Genomic DNA, 23,146 nt, shown 5'->3' on the forward strand with positions numbered 1-23,146 from the left:
CCTTTAGAGCCGTTGTCTAGTATCCGAAATCTGTCCACTTATAGATCTCCACCTGTTTTCGCTATTATTAAAGATAATACAAAAACAAAAGCTAAAAATTAGAACGTGTGTGTGTTTAATTCCTTGTGTGCTGACATGACTATCATAAGGTTGTGTTTACTTTCATTTGGGGCATATATTTCAAACGCAGCGGCCATGTTGTTAGTGCATGGGGAGTGTCGGATGCGCAGGTCATAAATCATAGCACCGCGCACGGCACACTCAGACGAGAGGAGGTGAAATGCAGGCCCTTTGTTATTTCAAATGTAGGACAGGTGATTATTTTTAAAAAGGTGGGAAGGGGGCAGGGTTCTTTTTTAAATGCCAAGCAGAAAACCAAGGGTGATATGGAAATAATTTCTTAGGAATAAATGATGTTTACTTTAAGCTGCTGCTCGTAATTCACCACGCTGACGTTGGTAGATTACATCCACGAATAAGTCAGGTAATAATAGGACAGGCATGAAAAATGTACAGATGTGTCAACAGGGTGGAAACTGGTTCCGTGGTGAAGAACAAACCATGCAGAAAGCTGGATTTCTAACATTCTCAAATCTCTATTTTTATCCAAACAATCTAATTAATGGGGATTGTATTCATGTTATAACTCACTCAAAATTCCAGGGCTTGTGATGTTAAACTAAATTCAACATGTTTGCTCTTAGTTGATCTACTCTTGGCAGGGAATCCCTTCCTGTTTTCAAACAAAAGTAAAACAAGCACAAAAGCAAGACTAAATGAAACAAAACAACTAAACTAAAAGAAAAAAGAAATGTAGTTAAAATATTTTTTTAAAAACTCGGTATATTTTTGGGCGTGAAATTTTTCTGAAAACACCTGTGTTCTGATGATTACAGTATATGTGAATCAGAAATATATAGAATTAGTGTTGCTCAAAATACACATAATATTAAAATGCATTAAACTGACAGTGAACAAATAGTAGAAAATGACATCTACTTGAACATAAAGTATTATTTGCAAAAGCAACTGCACTTGTTGGATGCCTGTGTTGGTACTTTAAAATTAAGAGCATATGGGAGAAGGGACAGTGAGTAAGAATATAAGCTATATTTGTGTCTTTTAATTTTTAATTGCCTTAATAAAGATGATGCATAGAAAACTATAATGTATTATTCTCTTAGGTGTGGATTCAATATCTTAATATCCCATACAAAGCCAATACATTTTGGAAAATTTCATGTGATAGTTTGCAATTTACTGTGTCAAAACTAGTCTTTCTCCTTTTATAAAGTAGAAAAGCAATACTATGTTCTAATATTGCTTAATTTTACTTCCAAGTATTTTGTTGTTCATGGAAAGAAAAAGTGACCATTTTTAGAAGGAATACAGGAAGGGGATAATTTTTTGAGGACTTTTTTTTAAAGGAGACCACCAATAAATCACCCCAAATGGCTTATTTTCACCTTCAACTTAGCTAGCCTCACAACTCAGTCCATCAGTTATTTTCTATGTGCCATTACAGAATAGTAAACAATGTGTACGTGAGAGATAGATGTACATCATGAATTATATATATATATCGCTCCCTTCATAGGACCTGGAACAGTAAACATTTATTAACTGCATGTGATGGAATGATACATCTTGAGAAAGATTATACCGTTATATTCTAAAAATATTTGTAAGGGTGGTAAGTGAAATAAAACATTTTTTTTAAGTGGTGGGATACTCAAATTGAGTTAGAAGTAAAGGAAGAAGAATAATTGCAAAACTTTATTATATTAACACAAAAATATCAAAGGGGATCTGCTAATAACCCCAGTGTTTACATGTTTTATGCTATTCTCTGAATTTTGAATTTTTTTCTAAAAATAAAAATATATTATGTCCTATAAAATATATTCTCATACATTACATAAAGGTAATTTTCAAATATGTTAATTTATGAAATATAAAAGGTATACAATCTAGGACTATGCTAGGATGAAGTGGATTATATTGACTTATACATGGCTGATGAACAGGTAAAATGATGAATATTTGGCCTATTGAAGAGAAGATTCCTGTACTCACTAACATAGTACCATGGACATAGATTTTCCAATGTTTCAGAAATTTTGATACAATGTAGGGTGAATTTGGGATTAATTTTAAGTGTATCTTCCCCTATACATGAATAGAGAAAAATCATCATCTGTGCACTTAAAATTAAAATAGTAAATCTTGCTAAAGAAGCCAAGATTGACTGGGTGCAGTGACTCACACCTGTAATCCCAGCACTATGGGAGGTCGAGATGGGTGGATCACGAGGTCAGGAGATCCAGACCATCCTGGCTAATACCGTGAAAACCTGTCTCTACTAAAAATACAAAAATTTAGCCAGGCGTGGTGGTGGGCGCCTGTAGTCCCAGCTACTTGGGAGATTGAGGCAGGAAAATGGCGTGAACCCGGGAGGTGGAGATTGCTGTGAGCTGAGATCATGCCACTGCACTCTAGCCTGGGCAACTGAGGGAGATTCCGCCTCAAAAAAAAAAAAAAAAAAAAAAAAAAAAACAACCAAAATCATGGAATTAATTCAAATTATATATTAGCTTAGTATTTTTGCATAATTATAGTCTGTATTCATAACCCTGCCCAGGAGTTGTATGAATGTAAACTGGTTGTTAGAGGAGGAATTATAGCTGGATATATCAGCACTATATGGAAAAAATTGGTATCTATCTGAATTAATAATAATGGATGGTATAATAATACCATCTTCATACATAAAGGGGAGTATTGTATTATATGGAATTACTCTATGGAAATAAAATCTATTTGCGTTCAGTCCAGGGGTGATGAGACAAACTACAACCTGGGAGAAAATACTTTGAATAAACATAAATGACAAAGGACTGATATTACCATCATACATAGAATTTCTAAAAATCAAGAAAAAGAAAACAACTGAATAGAATGGGTAAAAGGTACAAATCACAGAAAAGGAAACACAAATTCCTTTAAACATAAAATAATGATCCACTTCAACAGTAAACAGAAAATAGTAATTAGGAATACAATGAGATACTACTTAATTTCCCAAATGGACAATAGGTTAGAAATCTGGCAATTACAACTTTGGTGAGGAAAGGTACACTCTGATAGTGGCACATTTTATAATCAAATGGAAAACAACTTGGCATCATGGAAAGAATTTAAACAAGCACATTTGCTACAATCCAGCAATTCCCATCTGGCGTATAAACTAGAGAAACTCTACAAATATGCAACGTGCACTAGAAGATGTGTACATGAATTTTTATTGCAGCATTGCAATAGAAAAGCCTAGAAAAAAATACTAGAGAATAGATAGATACATATAGTCAACAGTGAACCAATTTACAGGAATAGAAATGGATACAAGTACAGGCAACAAAAAGAATACATTTTAAAAATAAAAAACATTTCTGCAGAAATTTTATATAACATAGGAAACTATATATAGTATAAGAAATCATATATGTCATTTTGTTGTATTCCCAAATTTAAAAAAATGAAATCATATATTGCTTAATGATATCTTGCAGAAAATCTGAGAAATTACAGGTTTTTTTTAAATCATGGAAATGATAAAAACAAAGTACAAAATAATTGTTCTATCTGTGGAAATATGAGTGGTATCACACAGATGAAAGATAACACAGTGTTATTAATACTTTACTGGTATTATATAATTTTATTTAGAATGGTGTTTATTTTGTTATCTTTTATAAAAATATATCTAACTTAATATCTCTCAAATGCTATATGAAAAAATTTATGTGATGAAAAATATTAAATAAAACTAATATAGCTACTACTTATAAATGGAAACTTTGTACACTTTATAAAAATATTAGGGCCCAAGTGTGGTGGCTCACGCTTGTAATCCCAGCACTTTCGGAGGCCGAGACAGGCAGATCACCTGAGGTCAGGAGTTCGAGACCAGCCTGGCCAACATAGCAAAATCCCCTGTCTACTAAAAGTACAAAAAAAAAAAAAAAAAAAAAAATTAGCTGGGTGTGGTGGCGGGCACCTGTAATCCCAGCTACTCAGGAGGCTGAGGCAGGAGAATCACCTAAACCTGGGAGCAGAAGGTTGCAGTGAGCCGAGATTGCGCCATTGCACTCCAGTCTGGGCAAAAGGAGCGAGACTCCATCTCAGGCAAAAAAAAAAAAAAAAAAAAAAAAAAAAAAAAAATAGACGTTTGAATAATACTGAAATAGATGAGTCAAAATTGCTCTATACTATGAATATTCATGTGTGTGCATGTGTGTGTGTTTCATTTTGAACCCAAAACCATGTATCTAGCAGACTAGCATACATATCATGAAACAGTTTTGAGGACAGTCTATTCCTTACATTCATCTTGTAGCCAGATAAACAGTTGAAATGACTCGTTTAAGATGACTTCAGACAACCGTTCTGTGATGACAACACACTAATCACCACTGTGGGATGAACCCAAGTAAATATATGTAACCTCAGTGTGGTAGACCAATAAAAGGCCATACATTTATGTGTGCCCTTTTGCAATGGATCTTACTGCTCTTCTAATCAAAGGGTTTATTTCCCCACCCTTTGATTTTTGGCTGGTCTGATGATTTGTTTGACCAATGGAATGTGGCAGAAGTATATAGAGTTCCTGAGCCTAGTCTTCAAGAAGCCTTGCAGATGCAGTCTTCAGTCATGCAAAAACAGATAAACGCCAAGGAAGCCTGAATTTTACCAAATAAATAAACACATACATACATACCAAAGAAAAAAAGGAAGAGAAAGAAAGCAAGACAGGAAAAGGAAGAACCCATGAAAGTATGAAGCTTGCTAAGAACTGGTGAATCTTCCTTCATTTTCTGATACATATATGTTGACATATTAACTGGGTAAAAAGAGACATCTGAATATGCATCCCTTGCAATTTGAAGTCAATAAACATTTAATTCAGCATTCTATTTAGAGTTGAAATAACCACAATGTGTTCTTCTGAAGTTTGGTATGTAACAGCTACATAGCAGGTATTGTCAGTGCACATTTAATATTTATTGAATAAGTCAATAAAAATTGAAGAGTCTTAAGTTTGCTGCTGTGAGTGTTGGTTTCTTCTGCACATAAAATGGCTGAGGTAGCAAATTGTTAACCTTGGGTTAATGCTTTTTCAAAAGAGCTGCCCAGACAAGATAATAATGTGGAAAGGACAACTAATAAGAAGGCATAGTAATTAGATTCCAGAGTTGGAAGACAAGTAGGGTGTTTCCTAAAGGGTGAGATACGTTCTAGTTAATGGTGGTACTCCACATGATTTCAGTCAGAACGGTGACCTAGGAGGGTAAGAATCCCTCCAGGGATTCCCTTCTTAGATGCAGGTGGGATTTTCTGCACATCAAAATCAGTCCCTCCCCAAGATAAAAAGACCTTAAACCTCTACTCTCCTGAGCTTAGCAGGGACGTCTGAACCATTGAGAAGGAAGCAATGCAAACCTACTCCTAGATAACTCAAATTCCCGTATTCTCTGACATTGACAGAAACTCCCAGAATATGTCTTCATGGTAACTCTCTGGCACTGAACACCAGCCAAGAGAAGGAGAAGGAAGCGCCTCTCTGAGTTTTAGGTCTGTTCTAACTGCCTTAATTTTGCTTGCTTTGGTTTTATTCTTTGAAGTATTGGGGATGATGACCTAAATACAACATTTTAAAAATAAAACAGTGATTGGAATGGAAATGATAGAAATGATTTTAACAATGCCATTAAGATAAATATCCCCATATTACCGATGATCCTATTCAATGCCATTTTTATAAGGATTTTATTTTCAGATATGGAGTTTTAGAAATTAATTAGATTTAATCTCCGCACCTTGGGAGGCCGAGGCGGGTGGATCACTAGGTCAGGAGATCGAGACCATCCTGGCTAACACGGTGAAACCCCGTCTCTACTAAAAAATACAAAAAACTAGCCGGGCAAGGTGGCGGGTGCCTGTAGTCCCAGCTACTCGGGAGGCTGAGGCAGGAGAATGGCGTGAACCCGGGAGGCGGAGCTTGCAGTGAGCTGAGGTCCGGCCACTGCACTCCAGCCTGGGCGACAGAGCGAGACTCCGTCTCAAAAAAAAAAAAAATACAAAAAATTATCCGGGTATGGTAGTGGGTGCCTGTAGTCCCAGCTACTCAGGAGGCTGAGGCAGGAGAATGGTGTGAACCCGGGAGGCAGAACTTGCAGTGAGCCGAGATCGTGCCACTGTACTGCAGCCTGGGTGACAGAACAAGACCCCATCTCAAAACAAAACAAAACAAAACAAAACAAAAAAAAAGAAAAAAAAAGAAAAAAGAAAGAAATTAATTAGATTTATTATTTTTACTCATATTTACTTTAATTTTTACTCAGAACTTGATGACATTTTAAATTTATGCTTTGGGTGTTTCTAATGTGTGGTTTTCTATTACTGTAGTGAAAACATTTCTTTTAAAAGAAACATATTTACATTTTTAAAAATGAAATACCTTAAATATAAACATTGAGAAGAATCCAAGCAACCTACATATATATCTTTTTTTTTTTTTTTTGGTAGAAGTAAAATATTTTGCAAGCAGTTCTATGACTCAGTTAGAAACAAAGTTATCTGCTGTGTCTTAGAGCCATCGTTTTATTTATCCTAAAATACAGTCAACAACTAAACTCCTACCTCTGTTCATTTCTCACGAAGCTGGGTTGAGTAATCCACATTTGCCAAACAAGTTCTAAATAAAATGTTTTATTGTATGTTACATGATCACTGCAATCATGATTTATGTCTGATATATGAAATCATAAATTACAAAAAATCCTGAAACCTTTCCATATGATAGTGTATTTGAATTATAGAAAAATACTATGAATTCATGTTCCAAAGACATTTTTAATACTCAGAGAAACTAACTGGGACAAGGAGAACTTATACTAATGTGTTCCTTACTAAGAATCATCACAGGTGCCTTATAGCCTGTGCTTTTAATATATTCTCAGTAGTAATTATAGAAGTGGTAATGTTAGTTAACTGAAGCTTTTGGTGGAGTAGGCACAACATACTGCACATTTACAGACATTGTAATAAGTACTTTTTGTATGTATAATCTTATTTAATCTACATGTCCACCCGCCAAGGTAGGTACTACTATTATTATTCCCATTATGCAGAAGAGAAATGAAAGCAGACAGAGGTACTCAAAAATCTGGTTGAAATGACCGATAACAAAATTAAAATAACTATAAGCTTCAAAGGAAGTATTACATTGTTAGCAATAAGTACACTTGACCCTTGAACAATTCGGAGGTTAGTGGGGCCAACACCCTGTGCTGTCAAAAATTCGCCTATAACTTTCACCTCCCCCGAAAATGTAGCTTATAATTGCCTACTGTTGACCAGAAGCCTTGGTGATAACATGAACAGATGATTAACACACATTCTGTATGTTTTATGTATGGTACACTGTATTCTTGCAATAAAGTAAGCTAAAGAAATGAAAATGCTAAGAAAATAATAAGGAAAGGTCATCATAAAGGTATTTTTTTCTCATCTTCTTCATATTAAGTAGTCTGAGAAGGAGGAGGAAGTGGCAGAGGAGTGGCAGAGGTTGGAATAGGTGGAAGAGGTGGACGAGGTGGAAGAGGAGGCCAGAGAGACAGGCACAGTTAGTGTAATATTTACTGAAAAAAAATCCACGTGTAGATGGACCTGTGCATTCAAACCCATGTTGTTTAAGGGTCATCTGGATACAAAAGCTATAATAACTGCCAGGATATGGTCATTTCTTAAGGTAGGCAGTTTTGAGATTAATAAAAAGTGTGTATGCCTGCCCTCATGCCCACACCTGAGAACATATGCAGATAAATCAGGTTATGATCCTCAAGCAAATAAGAAGAAAAAAACCTGATAAATTATAAATAAAGTAGAAATAAACAGGCAAAGCAATTCCCATGTCTTCGTCACCTTCGTGATGCCAGCCGGCTACAGCTAGAATATTGGCATTTTTAAAGAATCATGGTTTCTGGAAATCATTTGTTACTAAGTGATGCCTTATATGAATAGGAGTCATAGGACACTGGCAACACAGCTTAGAAGCAGCTTCTTTCCACAGGGGGCTGCTCACTGTCACTGTCACCAGCATGATGATGTCTTTGAAACTGTGACAACTCTAGGGTCATGCAGCCATATCTTTCAAATATTTCCTCTCAGTACCTATCGCACAACTCTCAACGTGTAAACTTAGTTGAAAAAAAAAGGTTTTGAGATTTTAGATTAAAGGGCATCTATGTTCATTAAAGAATACATTCATCACCAAATTTTAAAAAATGAGAGAAAGAATAAAACCATTTAGGTAACAACACATAACATAACCACTAATGAAGTGTGGTTATATCTTCTTATAATCTGTTTTCTCTGCATCAAACTGTTTATTTGTTTATGCAAAACAGATGAATAACTTTGCCAGAAAGAGGATAACTATAAATTTGATAGGCACATGCCTCTCAAATAATGTAGGAAGACTATTATCATGCAGACTTACTGAGTCTGACTTATATAATAAAATAATATAACAGAAAATCTCTAGCCAGCCTTCTACATAGAGAAGAGTCACAGGGCTACAAGCTGATGCCACCAATATATACAACATTGATTTATATTATAGGAGAAAGGGAATTTAATAAAAGAACACTTTTATTAAAACTTTGATAAATGGCAAAGATTTACATAAAGTTTTAAGAGATACAAATATGAAGAAAATACAGATTTGAAATTCATAATTAATAATATAAGAATTGGTACCTGGTTGTAATTTTTACAATGTTTAGCTTTAAAAAGAAGTGGAAAGAAACGGCTACTTCCCAGATTAAAAAAAAAAGGTTGCTGGCAAAATATTTATCCAGTCTTACGCTGCCATTTCACTTGATCTCTTGACAGAGAAGACTTGCTCAAGTTTAATAATTAATGGTTTAGTTTAATAATAATAATACTCTAATAATGGTAATATGAACAATGATAACTGTAATTTATCAATTTCTTCCTATGTTCTCTCCTTTGGTGGCACTTCATTTTTCCACCAAACCATGTGAATTAAATACTGTTTTAATATCATTTTAAAGAAAAATTCTAGTGGCAAATCACAGGCAACATCTACTCTTGAAGAACTGGCCATGCATGTGCCCAGATGGACAGAAGTAGTTTATGGAAAGAGTAGCTAAGCACTCTGAAAGATTTTTCCATGAGGTCCTATTTTCCCTGAATCATAAACCAAAGATAATTCAGAGGTAAATTATTCAAACCACTTGTCTCTTCAGAACTCATTTGCAGTTAAATTGATAAGACATTTTATTATAGCTCTTCACATTTTCCAAGCTACTTTTGCTGTATTTTGCTATAACCCTTGAGGTAGATGAGTATTGTTATCATTACATGGATGAAAATGTACCTTGATCATTAAGAGTTATAGTGTCAGACTTCCTGAGTTTGTTCCCTGACTTATTCACTTAATAGTTATGTGCATTTAGACAAGTTGTGTACACCCCTCAATATTCTCATTATGAAGATAATGGAAGTAACTACATCATAGGTTTGATATGAATACTGAATGGAATAATACTAGTAAGGCACTTAGGACATAGTAAGAGCTCAATGTATGTTAGCTCTTATTAAACCTATTTTACAGTTGAACAACCTGAGGCACAGAGTCCAAAGTCACAGACAGAGTAAGTGTCAGACCAAGAATTCATAGCTCTGACATTTCCTTCAAAATTGTTGTTCTTCCCCACTTCTCATTCTAGCTGTCTCCAAACTTGACTTGTAGACCTCAAGGCAAGCCAAGGCCAAAGAATTATTTCAAATGATCCTTAAGTTAATATAAAATAGCAATAATAACAGTGCCTAACTTTTGTGGAGCACTTACTATGTTTTAATCACTGCGCTAAATTCCTTACACATATTCTCTTACTTAATCCTCAAAATCCTATTTAGATGGATGTTATACGTCCTCCTTTTACAGATGAGGAAAGTAAGACCAAGAATAGTTAAGTGGTGAAGTAATTGCCAAAGAACACACAGCTACTTAGTTCTTAAGCCAAGAATCAAATTCAGGCAATATGGCTTCAAAGTTCAAGTCTTTACCATTCACCTTCATCTATTAACTAAATAACTGACATCATCTTATCACTAGAGTTCATCATGCTTAAAAGCTGGACATACTACATTGCCCTCCACCATCTCATCATCAAAGAATACCAAATGCGGTATGTTTTTGTAAGCACACATTCCCACATGTTTACAACATTGGCTAATTTAGGGAACCTATGTTCCTTATTTGCTTCTGGAGTGTGTAAGATAAACTATCACCATAAACCTAAGAGTACTCTCATTAAATGAAATTATTGTCTTTCATGCTTTAAATTAGAATGTGCCTTCATCTAGGGTGTTAAACTGCCATTTTCTTTGATTTTATGATTTTTTTTTCAGCATGTGTATTTCTGAATTTCATTAAATATGTATAATGTATGGTTATTTTGCTTTTAGGTTATAATTTGAAGACAAAATAAATATACACATTAAATCAACTGTAATGCAGAATATATTAAATTAGATGATATCTAAGATCCTGATATTAAGATAGTATGCTTCATGGTTTAATTTCACATTATATGTATAACGTGTATATATACCCCCATGGTTTAGAAGTTTAGAAGTTTTAAAGGTATCAAAGAATATTAGTAAAGAATCTTCTGCTTCCTCCTTTCTTCTAACCACAAAATTCACCTTTCCTTCCCACAAGCAACATGTTAGGTTTTGTTTATCTTCCTAGATATATTTACATACATACAATAAAATACATTTATACATTTATATACCTATATCTCCCTCTCCCTGTTTTTATACTTATGTACATTGTAAGGCAGGATACTTCCCATGGAATCCTGTATCATGTTTTATTGTTAAGATTGCTCTCTATTGGTACTAACGGGTTTCCTGTTTTATTATTGATACATATTTTACTACTTTATTAATGAATAATAATTTTTAAATAGTCCTCTATTCATGGCCATTAAATTGTTGCTAATCTTATGTCATAACAAATAATGCTACAACGAATAATATTGCATAGACACCAATTCGCAGGTGTGTGAGCATATCATTTCAGTAGCACAAATTCCTAGAAGTGAAATGCTGGGTTAAAGGGTATGTTTATTTGCAATTTTGATAGATATCACCAAATTACTTCCAAAGGAGTTGTTTCAATTTATAATCAATACTAAATAATGAAAGTGTATATATTGGGTTTTTCATTGATGCTAAGAGCGGGGGATATTAGTATTTATGCTTAACGCTTAAATAAAGTTACACATTGCACATTCTGGTGATGTTGGCAGGTGTCTTGGCACCAAAGTTAAACAATATAACCCTTAATTAAAAACCTAATACACTGTCTGTTAATGCACTAGTGATGAGAAAATAAATGTCTTTAACAGCTGCCTAGATTCTAAACAATAAATATATACCCAAAAGTTCAATGCAGTTCTTGGAAGATAAGAATTAACCATCACAGAAGATCATATTTTTCAGTTGTAGAAAAATGTCATTGACTTCAGTGACTTTATTTCCGTAGAATGATTACTTTTTATAGGTAACTGACAAGGAAACTTGTTCACAATTTTCACTTTAAAAGTTTTTAAAAAATCTCAAATGGCAGAGTTTCTGCCAAAAACTTCTTGTAAAATCAATTCTTCCACTTCTTGAGAACCTATTACGTGATCTGATTTCTTTATAAAGGTTGTGTATTGTAATGTGTCCAACAACTCTCTGAGGTTAATGATATCAATTCAACTTTAGGGGCAAAAAACTGTGGCTCATCAATATTAACTAGCTCAGATGACACAACTAACAAGTACTGGTACGTAAGAAAAAAAAGGTCAAGATTTCCCACAAGTACCGTTCAGAAATGAAGTAGAGAAAACATCATTGAATGAATAAATTAAATGTGCGGTAGGTATACGCCGTCCTGTGGCTACCTAAAACAAATGTCTTACCTCAAAAGCAGATGACAAGGAAGGGACTACAGGCTTCAGGTGACCAAATCTATACAGCATTAGGAACATCAAGCAACGGAGAGTTTCCATAAAAGCTGCCTTGGGTCTGAAATAAAATGTCATTACATGCATTAGGTTTAAATATGCTCTTTATATGTTTACATGTTATAATAAATATAGAGATAAACTTCTCATTCTCAAGAAATACCTAGTATTTAAATATATTTGAAAAGCATATCCCCCGAAGCTATTTGAAAACAGTGATTAAACTAAGAATGAACACTCATCCTTTTAGGGAAAATCTGTTTTTTTGTTTTTTTTTTTTTTTGAGACGGAGTCTTGCTCTGCCGCCCAGGTGGAGTGCAGTGCCGCCATCTCGGCTCATGGCTCACTGGAAGCTCCGCCTCCCAGGTTCATGCCATTCTCCTGCCTCAGTTTCGCTAGTAGCTGGAACTACAGGCATCCGCCACCACACCCAGCTAATTTTTTTTTTTTTTTTTTTTGTAATTTTTAGTAGAGACGGGGTTTCACCCTGTTAGCCAGGATGGTCTCGATTTCACGACCTTGTGATCCGCCCGTCTCGGCCTCCAAAAGTGCTGGGATTATAGGCGTGAGTCACTGCCTCCAGCCCGGGAAAATCTGTTCTTTTTTTTTTTTTTTTTTTTTTTGAGACGGAGTCTGGCTCTGTGGCCCAGGCTGGAGTGCAGTGGCCGGATCTCAGCTCACTGCAAGCTCCGCCTCCTGGGTTCACGCCATTCTCCTGCCTCAGCCCCCCAAGTAGCTGGGACTACAGGCGCCCGCCATCTCGCCCGGCTAGTTTTTTGTATTTTTTTTAGTAGAGACGGGGTTTCACCGAGTTAGCCAGGATGGTCTCGATCTCCTCACCTCGTGATCCGCCCGTCTCGGCCTCCCAAAGTGCTGGGATTACAGGCTTGAGCCACCGCGCCCGGCCGAAAATCTGTTCTTTATCAACATATTGCTTAGTTTGAGCATTGATGAGTTATGAAGTTTATTTTCAGCTAATAAAATATTAGGCAACTAAATTTCTAGGGTTTAAAGTGAGACTCTTTTCACTGATTTAATGTCTTCACACTTCATTCATTTAAAAAATGAGTAGTTAGGAGAACTGATATAGTTAACTTCTCTAAAATAATGAAAAGTCAAATATCAAAGTTTTATATTTATTTTTTAAACTACACTATAAAGTTACAGAATATACTGATATTTTACCACTCTGGAAAATTCTTGAATTGAGTAAAAGTAAAAACAATGCAAGAATTTCACTTCTTGCCTTTGATCCAGAAGAAATCCAATGGAAGTCAAGGTCAGGATAATGAAGCAAACTCTTAGAAGGAGAGTCACTTGTGACAGTGCCTGTCAAACAAACACAGAGATCAATGGAGCCGTTAGGAGAATTGTTAAAAGGTATAAGAATAGTGAAAGCTGACAAAACAACCCAAATTTTATGTCCTATTACACCACTTGTCATTGACACTTTACAGAAAGTTTGACTACACAGAAAACATTTCGGTTTTCTTAAAGCCGTTTAGTTCCTTGTTGGACAGTTGGAGAAGTAATTAGACAATTCCATAATGATATTTTGCTTAAAGTGTTCATCATCATTTAAAATTCTCCTTTAAAGTTTTGACTTTTATAGTTTTTTGCAGCACGTGGATCCCCCACATATGGATAAATTACTCACATTTTGATGAATAAATACTGTATTCTAATAGCTATTTTTAGTATAACAAAATCTTTGTGGTTTCAAATACAAAGTTTTCTCTAGTATAGAAAATATTTAAAGGAGATTGTGTTTATGAGTGAAAACATATATATAAAAGAAATTACACACATACACTCATATTTGATTCAATCTACATGCTCATATATATATGTTAAAAGCTATCTTTTTAATGCTTAAACATTAAGTATTAGTGTGCTCTTCATGTTAATATGGCAGAGTTTTGTAAACTAATTAAAACTTACTGATATATTGGACTTTTGAGCCAAGGGAAAGAATGAGTACTATCTTTCCAGGTATCTTAAGGGTAAAAGCTTATTCTAAGACAGTCAGTCCTTTGAGATTATTAGATTTCTGACTTGCAAATATGCTTTGTGCTCCAGAAGAATTAGAGGAAAAGCAGATATCAGAATTCTAATTTAAGTACATGTACAGCAGTCTTTGTTTATAGTGTAAAATTCTTTATATTATGTATAAAAACTAATTCTTTTGGAAAAATTAACCATTTACAGCTTGCTTTTGGACTCTGAGTCAAAGGATTTTTTCCTTTAAATGTTTGTCTCAATTTTAGTCTGGTCTTTTGTACTTTTCTTCAGAAAAAATGAATTAAAGGGTACAGTTGCATAAAGTGAGTTTTTATCCCAATGTACTGGAAATAAATGATAAATTTTTAAAAAATTATCTTTTGAATCATTGTAACAGGAAACATTTTTCTGTCAGAATTATAAATTAAAATGCATTTAATTTACATATTAAAATGTAATAATGTTTATTGAACATCTACTATTTTACAGCTTCTATGGCATGTGTTTCTTGTACTTTAATTTTGTTACATTCCCAATAACTTTGCAGAGTAGTTGTCATTTAAAGGAGACTGTGTTTATGAGTGAAAACATATGTATAAAAGAGATTACACATATACACTCGTATTTGATTTAAAAAAAAACCAAACTCGGTTTTATTAAAAAAAACAAAAAAGCGAACACAATCTGGGAAACAAAGGATCATCTAACTTTTTCTATCATTACACAGAAAGTAAATAACGCCTCTGAAACTCAAAATAGGCCTGCCTGATCACAAAGCATGATGATGGTAGAATACATATGAGCAATAGATTTAAAGGGGCTAATGGCAGAAGTCTAAATTGAGATTATATAGTCAAAGCTTAGAGTCAGGTGAACGTGACTTCAGATTAAAAGTGGATCAGTAAATTCAAAGTATTTGACACAGCTCCTGGATGAGTTTCCTACTCATTGGTGGAGTTTAAGTTCCATCTTTATGAAAACCCAGAGGTGTAATAAAACAGATTGGCTAAAATAGTGCCCAAAACATGATGCAAGCACTCTTTCCTTTTTTTTCCCCTTTGAAATGAATACAAAGAATTTCACCTAATTATTAGCTAATATCCTTATTTGCAATTAAATTGCAACTGTCCAAAGTCATAAACAGTAAACAAAAGTCATCAGTTGCAATTTTTGCTCACATGCAGTACCGTAGCTTCATACCCTCTTAAAAACCACCCCATCTCTCATGGCCAACTTCCTGGAATGGCAGCCAGAATTGTCAAGAGATTTTAAACCCTCTAAAGCAATACGTTAATGGAAGAGTATTGTTGAGTGGTCAAAAACCTGAATATAAAAGTATTAGACTGTTTAGGAATAGGGGCGCAATGATAGGTATTATATACAGGATGGGGGAGTCTGTGAAAGCCAGAACGTCTTAGATCAGAGCAGGAGAGTGCTATTCATATTTCGATACGTGCAGGTCAGCGATGTCCACTAAGGAAGAGTGAGACCAAAAACAAACAAACAAAAATCCAAAAATAACAACAACAACAACAAAAAACAGAGAAATACTTTCCTGGTGGTAGAAATCACTAAGGTTTTTTTAGTTACTATGTTTGAATAAAACGGCCTCTCTCACTATATTGCTTCACTGTGGTTATTGGTGGGGAAAATTTACATAAAAGGGAGAAACGATTTGTGTCAAAATCTACAGTATGATTACAAATGCTCTTTAAGAACATAGAATTTATAATTATTTAAACCTATCATCCATGTAACCATGAGCAAATGATTTGACATTTTAAAGCCTCAGCTATGCGTTTGGTACATTTGAAATAAAATACGCATTTGGCAAGGACTGTAATCTTATAAAATACTTAGAAGAGTGTTTGGCACAGAGTAAAAAAGTCAATTGATGGTCATGGTTAGTGCTATTGTTACTATGTTCAGGAGCTTAGGCTAATCTTAATTAATTACAGTAAGATAAACAACAGAGAAGCATAAATAGAAGGTCTACTAGCTCTTCCAGATGTTATAGAAAATTCAGAGATGGAATACGTACATGTATTTACTTTGGTTAGGAAATGTGTGATACGTGGACAATAGAGATAATTCTCTTTACCAAACTGCATCCTGACTACTGGAATCAGAGTGGAAACCAGCTTGATGTAGGAATCCACCACCCAGTCAATATCTCTAACTGGTTCACAGGCAACTGAAACTCGACATGACTAAAACACTACTCCTCCTCTACACCATATATTCCCTACTTTTCTTCATCTTAGAATATGACACCTCCTAGCCTTCAGTTACTGAAGACAAAAACCTGTGACTGGTCCTTAACTTTTTCTGTCACTGTCTTCTTCTAATACATCAGAGATATATTTAAAATATATCCAGAATAAAACCATGTGTTATAAACAGCATGACTAATACCCTGTTCCACCCCAAGATGTTCTCCCCAACAATTGTTGAAATACTCTCCTAACTGGTCTTCCTACTTCTAAAATTACCTGTCCACCTACCACAGCCCCCAACCTACAGTACGCAGAGTGATCCTTTTAAGCTTAAGTGAGATCATGTCACACATGTTCTAAACCCTCCAGGGGCTCACTCAGAATAAAGCTCGAAGTCATCACTCTAGCCCAACTACACCATACCTCACTCTTAATCCCTAGTGATCTTTCTCTCTTTAACTCATAATAAACCATGTCAGAAATGTTCCTGTTCCTGGACATGACAAACGTTTTCTCCACTCAAGTCTGTTTCACCCAGTATTCCTTCTGCTTGAAATGACTTCCCCCAGTGAACACTAGGGCGCATTTCATTCAGGTCTCTATTCAAATACATGTCCTTGTCCCCCCGACATAAAATAGTACTTCTCCATAACTCTCTATAACCATCTTCTGTTTTATTGCTCTTCATATGATTTATCACTTCTATACACTTATATGTTTGTTGGTGCATTCTCTGTTGTCTGTCTCCTCTTACTAGGGTGTAAACTCAGTGAAACTTTTTATCTCTTTGTTCACTGTTGTATCCCAAGTGCCTAGAATATAGTATTCAATAGATGTTTATTGAATGACTGATAAAATGAATGAATATTTTATATTTGTGTTTTAGTATTAATATATTAAATGGTAATAATTCTTATTACATTGCTAATATGATATTTTGGGAAAATTGAATCTTTATTTCATTTTTTACAAATTTAAATTTTATTTTAGATTCAGGGGATACATTTGCAGGTTTGTTACATTAATATATTGCCTGATGCTGAGGTTTGAGATAGGAATGATCCCATCACCCAGGTAGTGAGCATAGTATCCAACAATTAGTTTTTCAAGCTTTGCCCCCTTCCTTTATTCCTGACTCTCTTAGTCCCCAGTGTCTATTGTTGTCATCTTCATGCCCAGGGTACCCAATGTTTAGCTTACACCTATAAGTAAGAACTTGCAGTATTTGTTTTTCTGCTCCTTCACTAATTCACCTGGAGTAATGACCTCCAGCTGCATTCATGTTGCTGTGAAGGACATGAATTCTTTCTCATGACTGCATAGTAATCCGTGGTATATATGTAACACATTTTCTTTACCCAAGCACTTAGGTTGATTCCATGCCTTTGCTATTGTGAATAATGCTGCAATGAACATATGAGTGCACGTGTCTTTTGATAGAGTGATTTATTTTCTTTTGGGTATATAACTCAGTAATGGGACTGCTGTGTCAAATGGTAGTTCTGTTTTAAGTTCTTTGAGAAATCTCCAAACTGCTTTCCACAGTGGCTGAACTAATTTACATTTTCACCAACAGTGTATAAGTGTTCCCTTTTCTTTTTAGCCTCCCTAGCATCTGTTGTGTTTTGACTTTTTAATAATAGTCATTCTTACTGGTGTGAGACAATATCTCATTGTGGTTTTAATTTGCATTTCTCTAATGATTAGTGATGTTGAGAGTTTTTTCATGTATTTATTGGATACTTGCATGTCTGCTTTTGAGAGGTGCCTGTTTATGTTCTTTGCCCACTTTTTAATCTGGTTATTTAGTTTTTGTTTGCTGATTTGCGTAAGTTCCTTATACATTTTGGATATTAGTCCTTTGTCAGATAGGTAATTGGCAAATATTTTCTCCCATTCTGTAGATTGTCTGTTTACTCTGTTGCTGGTTTCTTCTACTGTGCAGAAGCTCTTTATTATAACTAGGTCCCACTTGTCAAATTTTGTTTTTGTTGCAATTGCTTTTGAGGGCTTACTCATAAATTATTTCCCTACGCCAAGGTCCAGAATGTTCTTCGACAAAGTTGACAAAAGCAATGGGGAAAAGGGTTCCTTATTCGATAAATCGTACAGAGATAGCTGGCTAACCGTACGGAGAATAATGAAACCGGACCCCTACCTTTCACCATATTTAAAAATTAACTCAAGATTGATTAAAAATTTGAATGTAACGCCTCAAACTATAAAAAACCCGAGAATAAAACATTATTAATACAATTAATCAATAATTTAATATTAAATATTTAATAATATTTTATTTTATTTCATTTTATTTTTGAAACAGGGTTTTACTCTCATCACTCAGGCTGGAGTGTAATGGCACCATCTAGGCTCACTGCAACCTCTCTTTCCAGTCTTAAGTTACTCTCCTGCCTCAGCCTCCAGAGTAGCTGGGACTATAGGCACATGCTACCATGCACGGCTAGTTTTTTTTTTTTTTTTTTTCTTGAGACAGTTTCATTCTTGTTGCCCAGGCTAGAGTGCAATGGCGCCATCGTGGCTCACTGTAATCTCCACCTCCCTGGTTCAAGCGATTCACCTGCCTCAGCTTCCTGAGTAGCTGGGATTACAGGCACCCACCACCATACATACTGGATTATTTTTTTATTTTTTATTTTTAGTAGAGTTAGGGTTTCACCAGGTTGGCCAGGCTGGTCTCGAACTCCTGACCTCAGGTGATCTGCCTGCCTCTGCCTCCTAAAGTTCTGGGATTATAGGTGTGAGCCACTGCACCCAGTCAACGGCAAATTTTTGTATTTTTTGTAGAGATGAGTTTTCACCATGTGGTCCAGGCTGGTCTCAAACTCCCGGACTCAAGTCCGGCCTCAATCTCCCAATGTACTGGGGTTTATAGGCGTGAGCCACTGCACCCTGCCTAATAGCAATATTTTATATTCCTCAAACTTTAAAATAAATTCCACTAAATTATTCAATCAGTAGTTTAATATTAAATTATTGTTTCTAAATGTTAAATAATTAAATATTAAGTACCTTAATAATTATTTAATTCCTTAAAAAACAGAATATCCCAAAAATTAGTTTAAAAGAAACTGAGAGTATTGAAGAGGGAATTCAATATACAACACATGCTGAATTTAGGGTTCATTTTCCTATGGAACTTAAGTTTTTCTATATAGCATCCTTTGATAGACTAGTAAGGTAGATAGTCATTTGAACTTCTCTAAATTCTACACATTCAGCTGGGTGTGGTGGCTCATGCATGTAATCCCAGCGCTCTGGGAGGCTGAGGTGCGCAGATCACTTGAGGTCAGGAGTTTGGGACCAGCCTGGCCAACACGGTGAAAACCCATCTCTACTAAAAATATTAAAATTAGCCGGGAATGGTGGCACATACCTGTAGTCCCAGGTACTTGGCGGCTGAGGCAGGAATAAACTATTGTTTGAACCTAGGAAGCAGAGGTTGCAGTGAACTGAGATTGTTCCATTGCACTTCAGTCTAGGTGCCACAGCAAGACTCTGCCTCATAAATAAATAAATGAATAAATAAACTCTACAAATTCATTCCATGAATATATATTGAGTATGTGCTGGGCATTATGGTAAATATGAGTTTGAGTAACCAAGGAGAACAAAATCCCTGCCCTTGAATTCATACCACCTTAGTCTTTGCCAATAAGACCACTGGCCAGGTACACTAGAACAAAAGGAAAAAAAATAGAATATAATTTATAGGTTTTAAAGGCTATAAACATTTAGTCTCCTATGTGTTAAACAATATGTGAAATCACATGTAACTTATTAGTTTTTTTATAACAGGGAGGATTATATTTTTCATTCAATTTACTCCCATTTCAAATTATATACTGCTGGTTTATCTTTCATATAAAATATCTCTCTCCTAAAGTGCTAAATTGAAATTATTCTAAATTAGTTCCATTTTAATTTGGATATATGATCACTTCTTAATCACAGAAAGCATTTGGGAAAGATCATAACCATAAATAGCTTTGTGAGGCAATAAATTGTTTTTCCTTTTTAAAAACTGTCTGTCAAGTTTCACCAGGTGTGGTGGCTAATGCCTGTAATCCCAGTACTTTGGGAAGCTGAGGTCAGCAATTCACTTGAGGCCAGGAGTTCGAGACCAGCCTGGACAACATGGCAAAACCCCATATCTACTAAAAACACAAAAATAATACAAAAATTATCCAGACATGGTGGTGGCGCATGCCTGTAATCCCAGCTATTTGGGAGACTGAGGCAGGAGAACTGATTGAAACTGGAGGAGGAGGTTTCAGTGAGCTGAGATGGCACCACAGCACTCCAGCCTGGGCAACAGAGTGATACCCTATCTCAAAAAAACAAAAACAAATATATATATATATATATTTGGTAGCTCTTGTTTTCATAGGTTTCCCAGTGCAAGGATGATGGTATAGATTCGTAGCCCCAAGTATGCCTGCAGAACCCTATCTCCTCCAACTTTCTTTAAATAGATGGAAAAATATACTTAGGAAGAGATATCATTAACAATAGCAGAATTACATGTTTGATGCCACGTTACTTAAATAGTCAATGAATGTGTGGGAATTCTTCTTTTGCCCACAGATATTATAAAGAAGAAAGCCCTTTTGTTCTTGAAGAAGACTATCATTGTCCTGCCCTTGCATGGGAAAACCTTGGTGGTCAATACAACCTCCTCTCACGTTTCCCCACCAAACAAACCTCACAAAGGAGCTATCAAACTCGGTCACCATATCCCAAAATAACAGTATGTTTCTATATGAAAGAATTTTTTTTTAACTTTATGCATTGTCAAAGATGATTTGATAATATTTTCCATAATTTTATTCTAAAGATTTAGAAATGAAAAGTCTAGATTTTCTTACAATCACAAGACGGTGCATTTTTAGTGGTTTCCCTAAAAGATGCCTGACAAGGTCTACAAAATTCATTATTTTGATTAATGCTCATCTTCTCAGACATCTGTAAAATGAGGCTAATATTGCCTAACACATAAACCTCTATAACTTCTGATATGAAGGCAGCAGATTGAGTTTCCTGGCACACTTATTCTGCTGCCCTCATTACCTCTATAGCTCTGAGGGCTCCACCTTCCAGACTCTATGAGCTTATGGGTTTGTCATGCTGAATCCTAAGGCCTGAAGATGCTTCTCAGTGTTACAACATAAACACAAGAGCAGAATCCAATGTGACACCATACTGCAATGTATAATTATATGTGAGTCTCAAGAATCTGTCTTGAAAGCATTTCTTGCTCTTTAAAATAATTGTCAATATTGGCTATCTTATTATTTTTCCTACATTTTCAGAACTCCCTAGGTGGCTACTACTAAAGCATACCAAGAGGAATATAACTACAATAAACATTTTCTAGAATTTCAAGCAAGAAGCAAACACAATAAATATATCAAAGTTGAAAATATATTGGCTAAAAAGTATAATTAGCATGTAGTTCAAAACATTGAATTGACATGGAGTTCATCAGTTTCTACAAAAAATTTGACACTATGGTTCTACTCCATTAAAATATGAATGTATACCTGATAAGATAGAGAAATTCACCCTCCTACCTGAAAAACAATAGCAATATATCTGAAATGATTGTTTTCAAATCACAGGGCACCAGGCAACAAAGAACAGCGATTTCAGGGAAATGGGATACAAATAATATGATCCATATTGCACCAGTTTCCCACCTTGAGAGTTTCTAGGTCACAACACAGAGGGACCCAGAGGAGCTTGGTGAATTCCCTGAATTGCAGAGAAGGAGCCAGGATTTGAGAGAAACCAAGGAGGCTAGCGTTTGGAAAATTGGGTACCAAAAAAAGGGAGAGTTATACGTGGAGAACCCTAAAATTTTGCAGAGTGCCAATCAAGTCTTTAGTGTAACAGCTCATGCGTGATACACTGAAGAAATTATCCAAGGGCAAAAAAGGATCAGAGTTACAATGCCCAGTATGTGTATAATGCATGTTCCTACCAGACAGACTGGAAAATCTCATGATTCACTGGACATTCACTGAGTCGAGAACACCAAAGGGTTGTGCCTCAGTATTGGATAGTAATTACTCCAGGACTGAAAATCTTTAGCAAAGAAAGATCCTACAACAGTTGCCACAAGAGTCGGTTGTTAACATATTATCTTTCTTGAATGCTCCGTAAAACTATTTTGTGGAAGCCACTCTGAATAATTTGTATTTGCCTCAAGATCTCACTGAAATCAGCACAGATTTCCATACACTTTTAAAAGGAAACTTTTATTTTCTTACTAAGAAAAAAGTGGATCTATGAACTACATACCTTTTCATTATTTTCCAAAACACATAAGAGAAAAGGTATTAAAAGACCATTTCAGAGAGACCCACCAGACTCTCTTTCTAAACGGATATTCTTTTCTTTTCTTTTTTTTTTTTTTTGAGACAGAGTCTCGCTCTGTCACCTAGGCTGGAGTGCAATAGCACAATCTTGGCTCCTGCACAACCTCTACCTCCTGGGTTCAAGTGCTTCTCTTGCCTCAGCCTCCAGAGTAGCTGGGATTACACGTACCTGCCACCACACCTGGCTATTTTTTCTATTTTTAGCAGAGATGGAGTTTCACCATCTTGGCCAGACTGGTCTCAAACTCCTGATCTCGAGTAATCCACCCACCTCGGCCTCCTAAAGTGCAGGATTACAGACATGAGCCACTGTGCCTGGCCTCTTTATGTGGAATACTTTTAATGAGGAAATGTAACTCCAAAGAACTGTGCATTTACACTGGAGTTTCCAAAGCAGGATGAAATTCCTTAATTTTTACAT

General features: G+C 35.3%; 1 protein-coding gene across 2 annotated transcripts in view; it reads right to left on the reverse strand.

Annotated features, from left to right (window-relative positions):
• The window catches only part of AGMO (alkylglycerol monooxygenase), a 351,653-nt gene that overhangs the window by 150,187 nt on the left and 178,320 nt on the right, over nt 1-23,146 (reverse strand). For both annotated transcript variants that reach the window (XM_050783055.1, XM_050783056.1), the window contains 2 exons: nt 13,357-13,439; nt 12,066-12,171 (listed from right to left, as the gene is read on the reverse strand). In XM_050783055.1, coding sequence (XP_050639012.1) covers nt 12,066-12,171; nt 13,357-13,439 — 189 coding nt within the window. The remainder of the gene's footprint in view (nt 1-12,065; nt 12,172-13,356; nt 13,440-23,146) is intronic.

Source organism: Macaca thibetana, chromosome 3, assembly GCF_024542745.1.
Source record: "Macaca thibetana thibetana isolate TM-01 chromosome 3, ASM2454274v1, whole genome shotgun sequence".
Lineage (NCBI taxonomy): Eukaryota > Metazoa > Chordata > Mammalia > Primates > Cercopithecidae > Macaca > Macaca thibetana.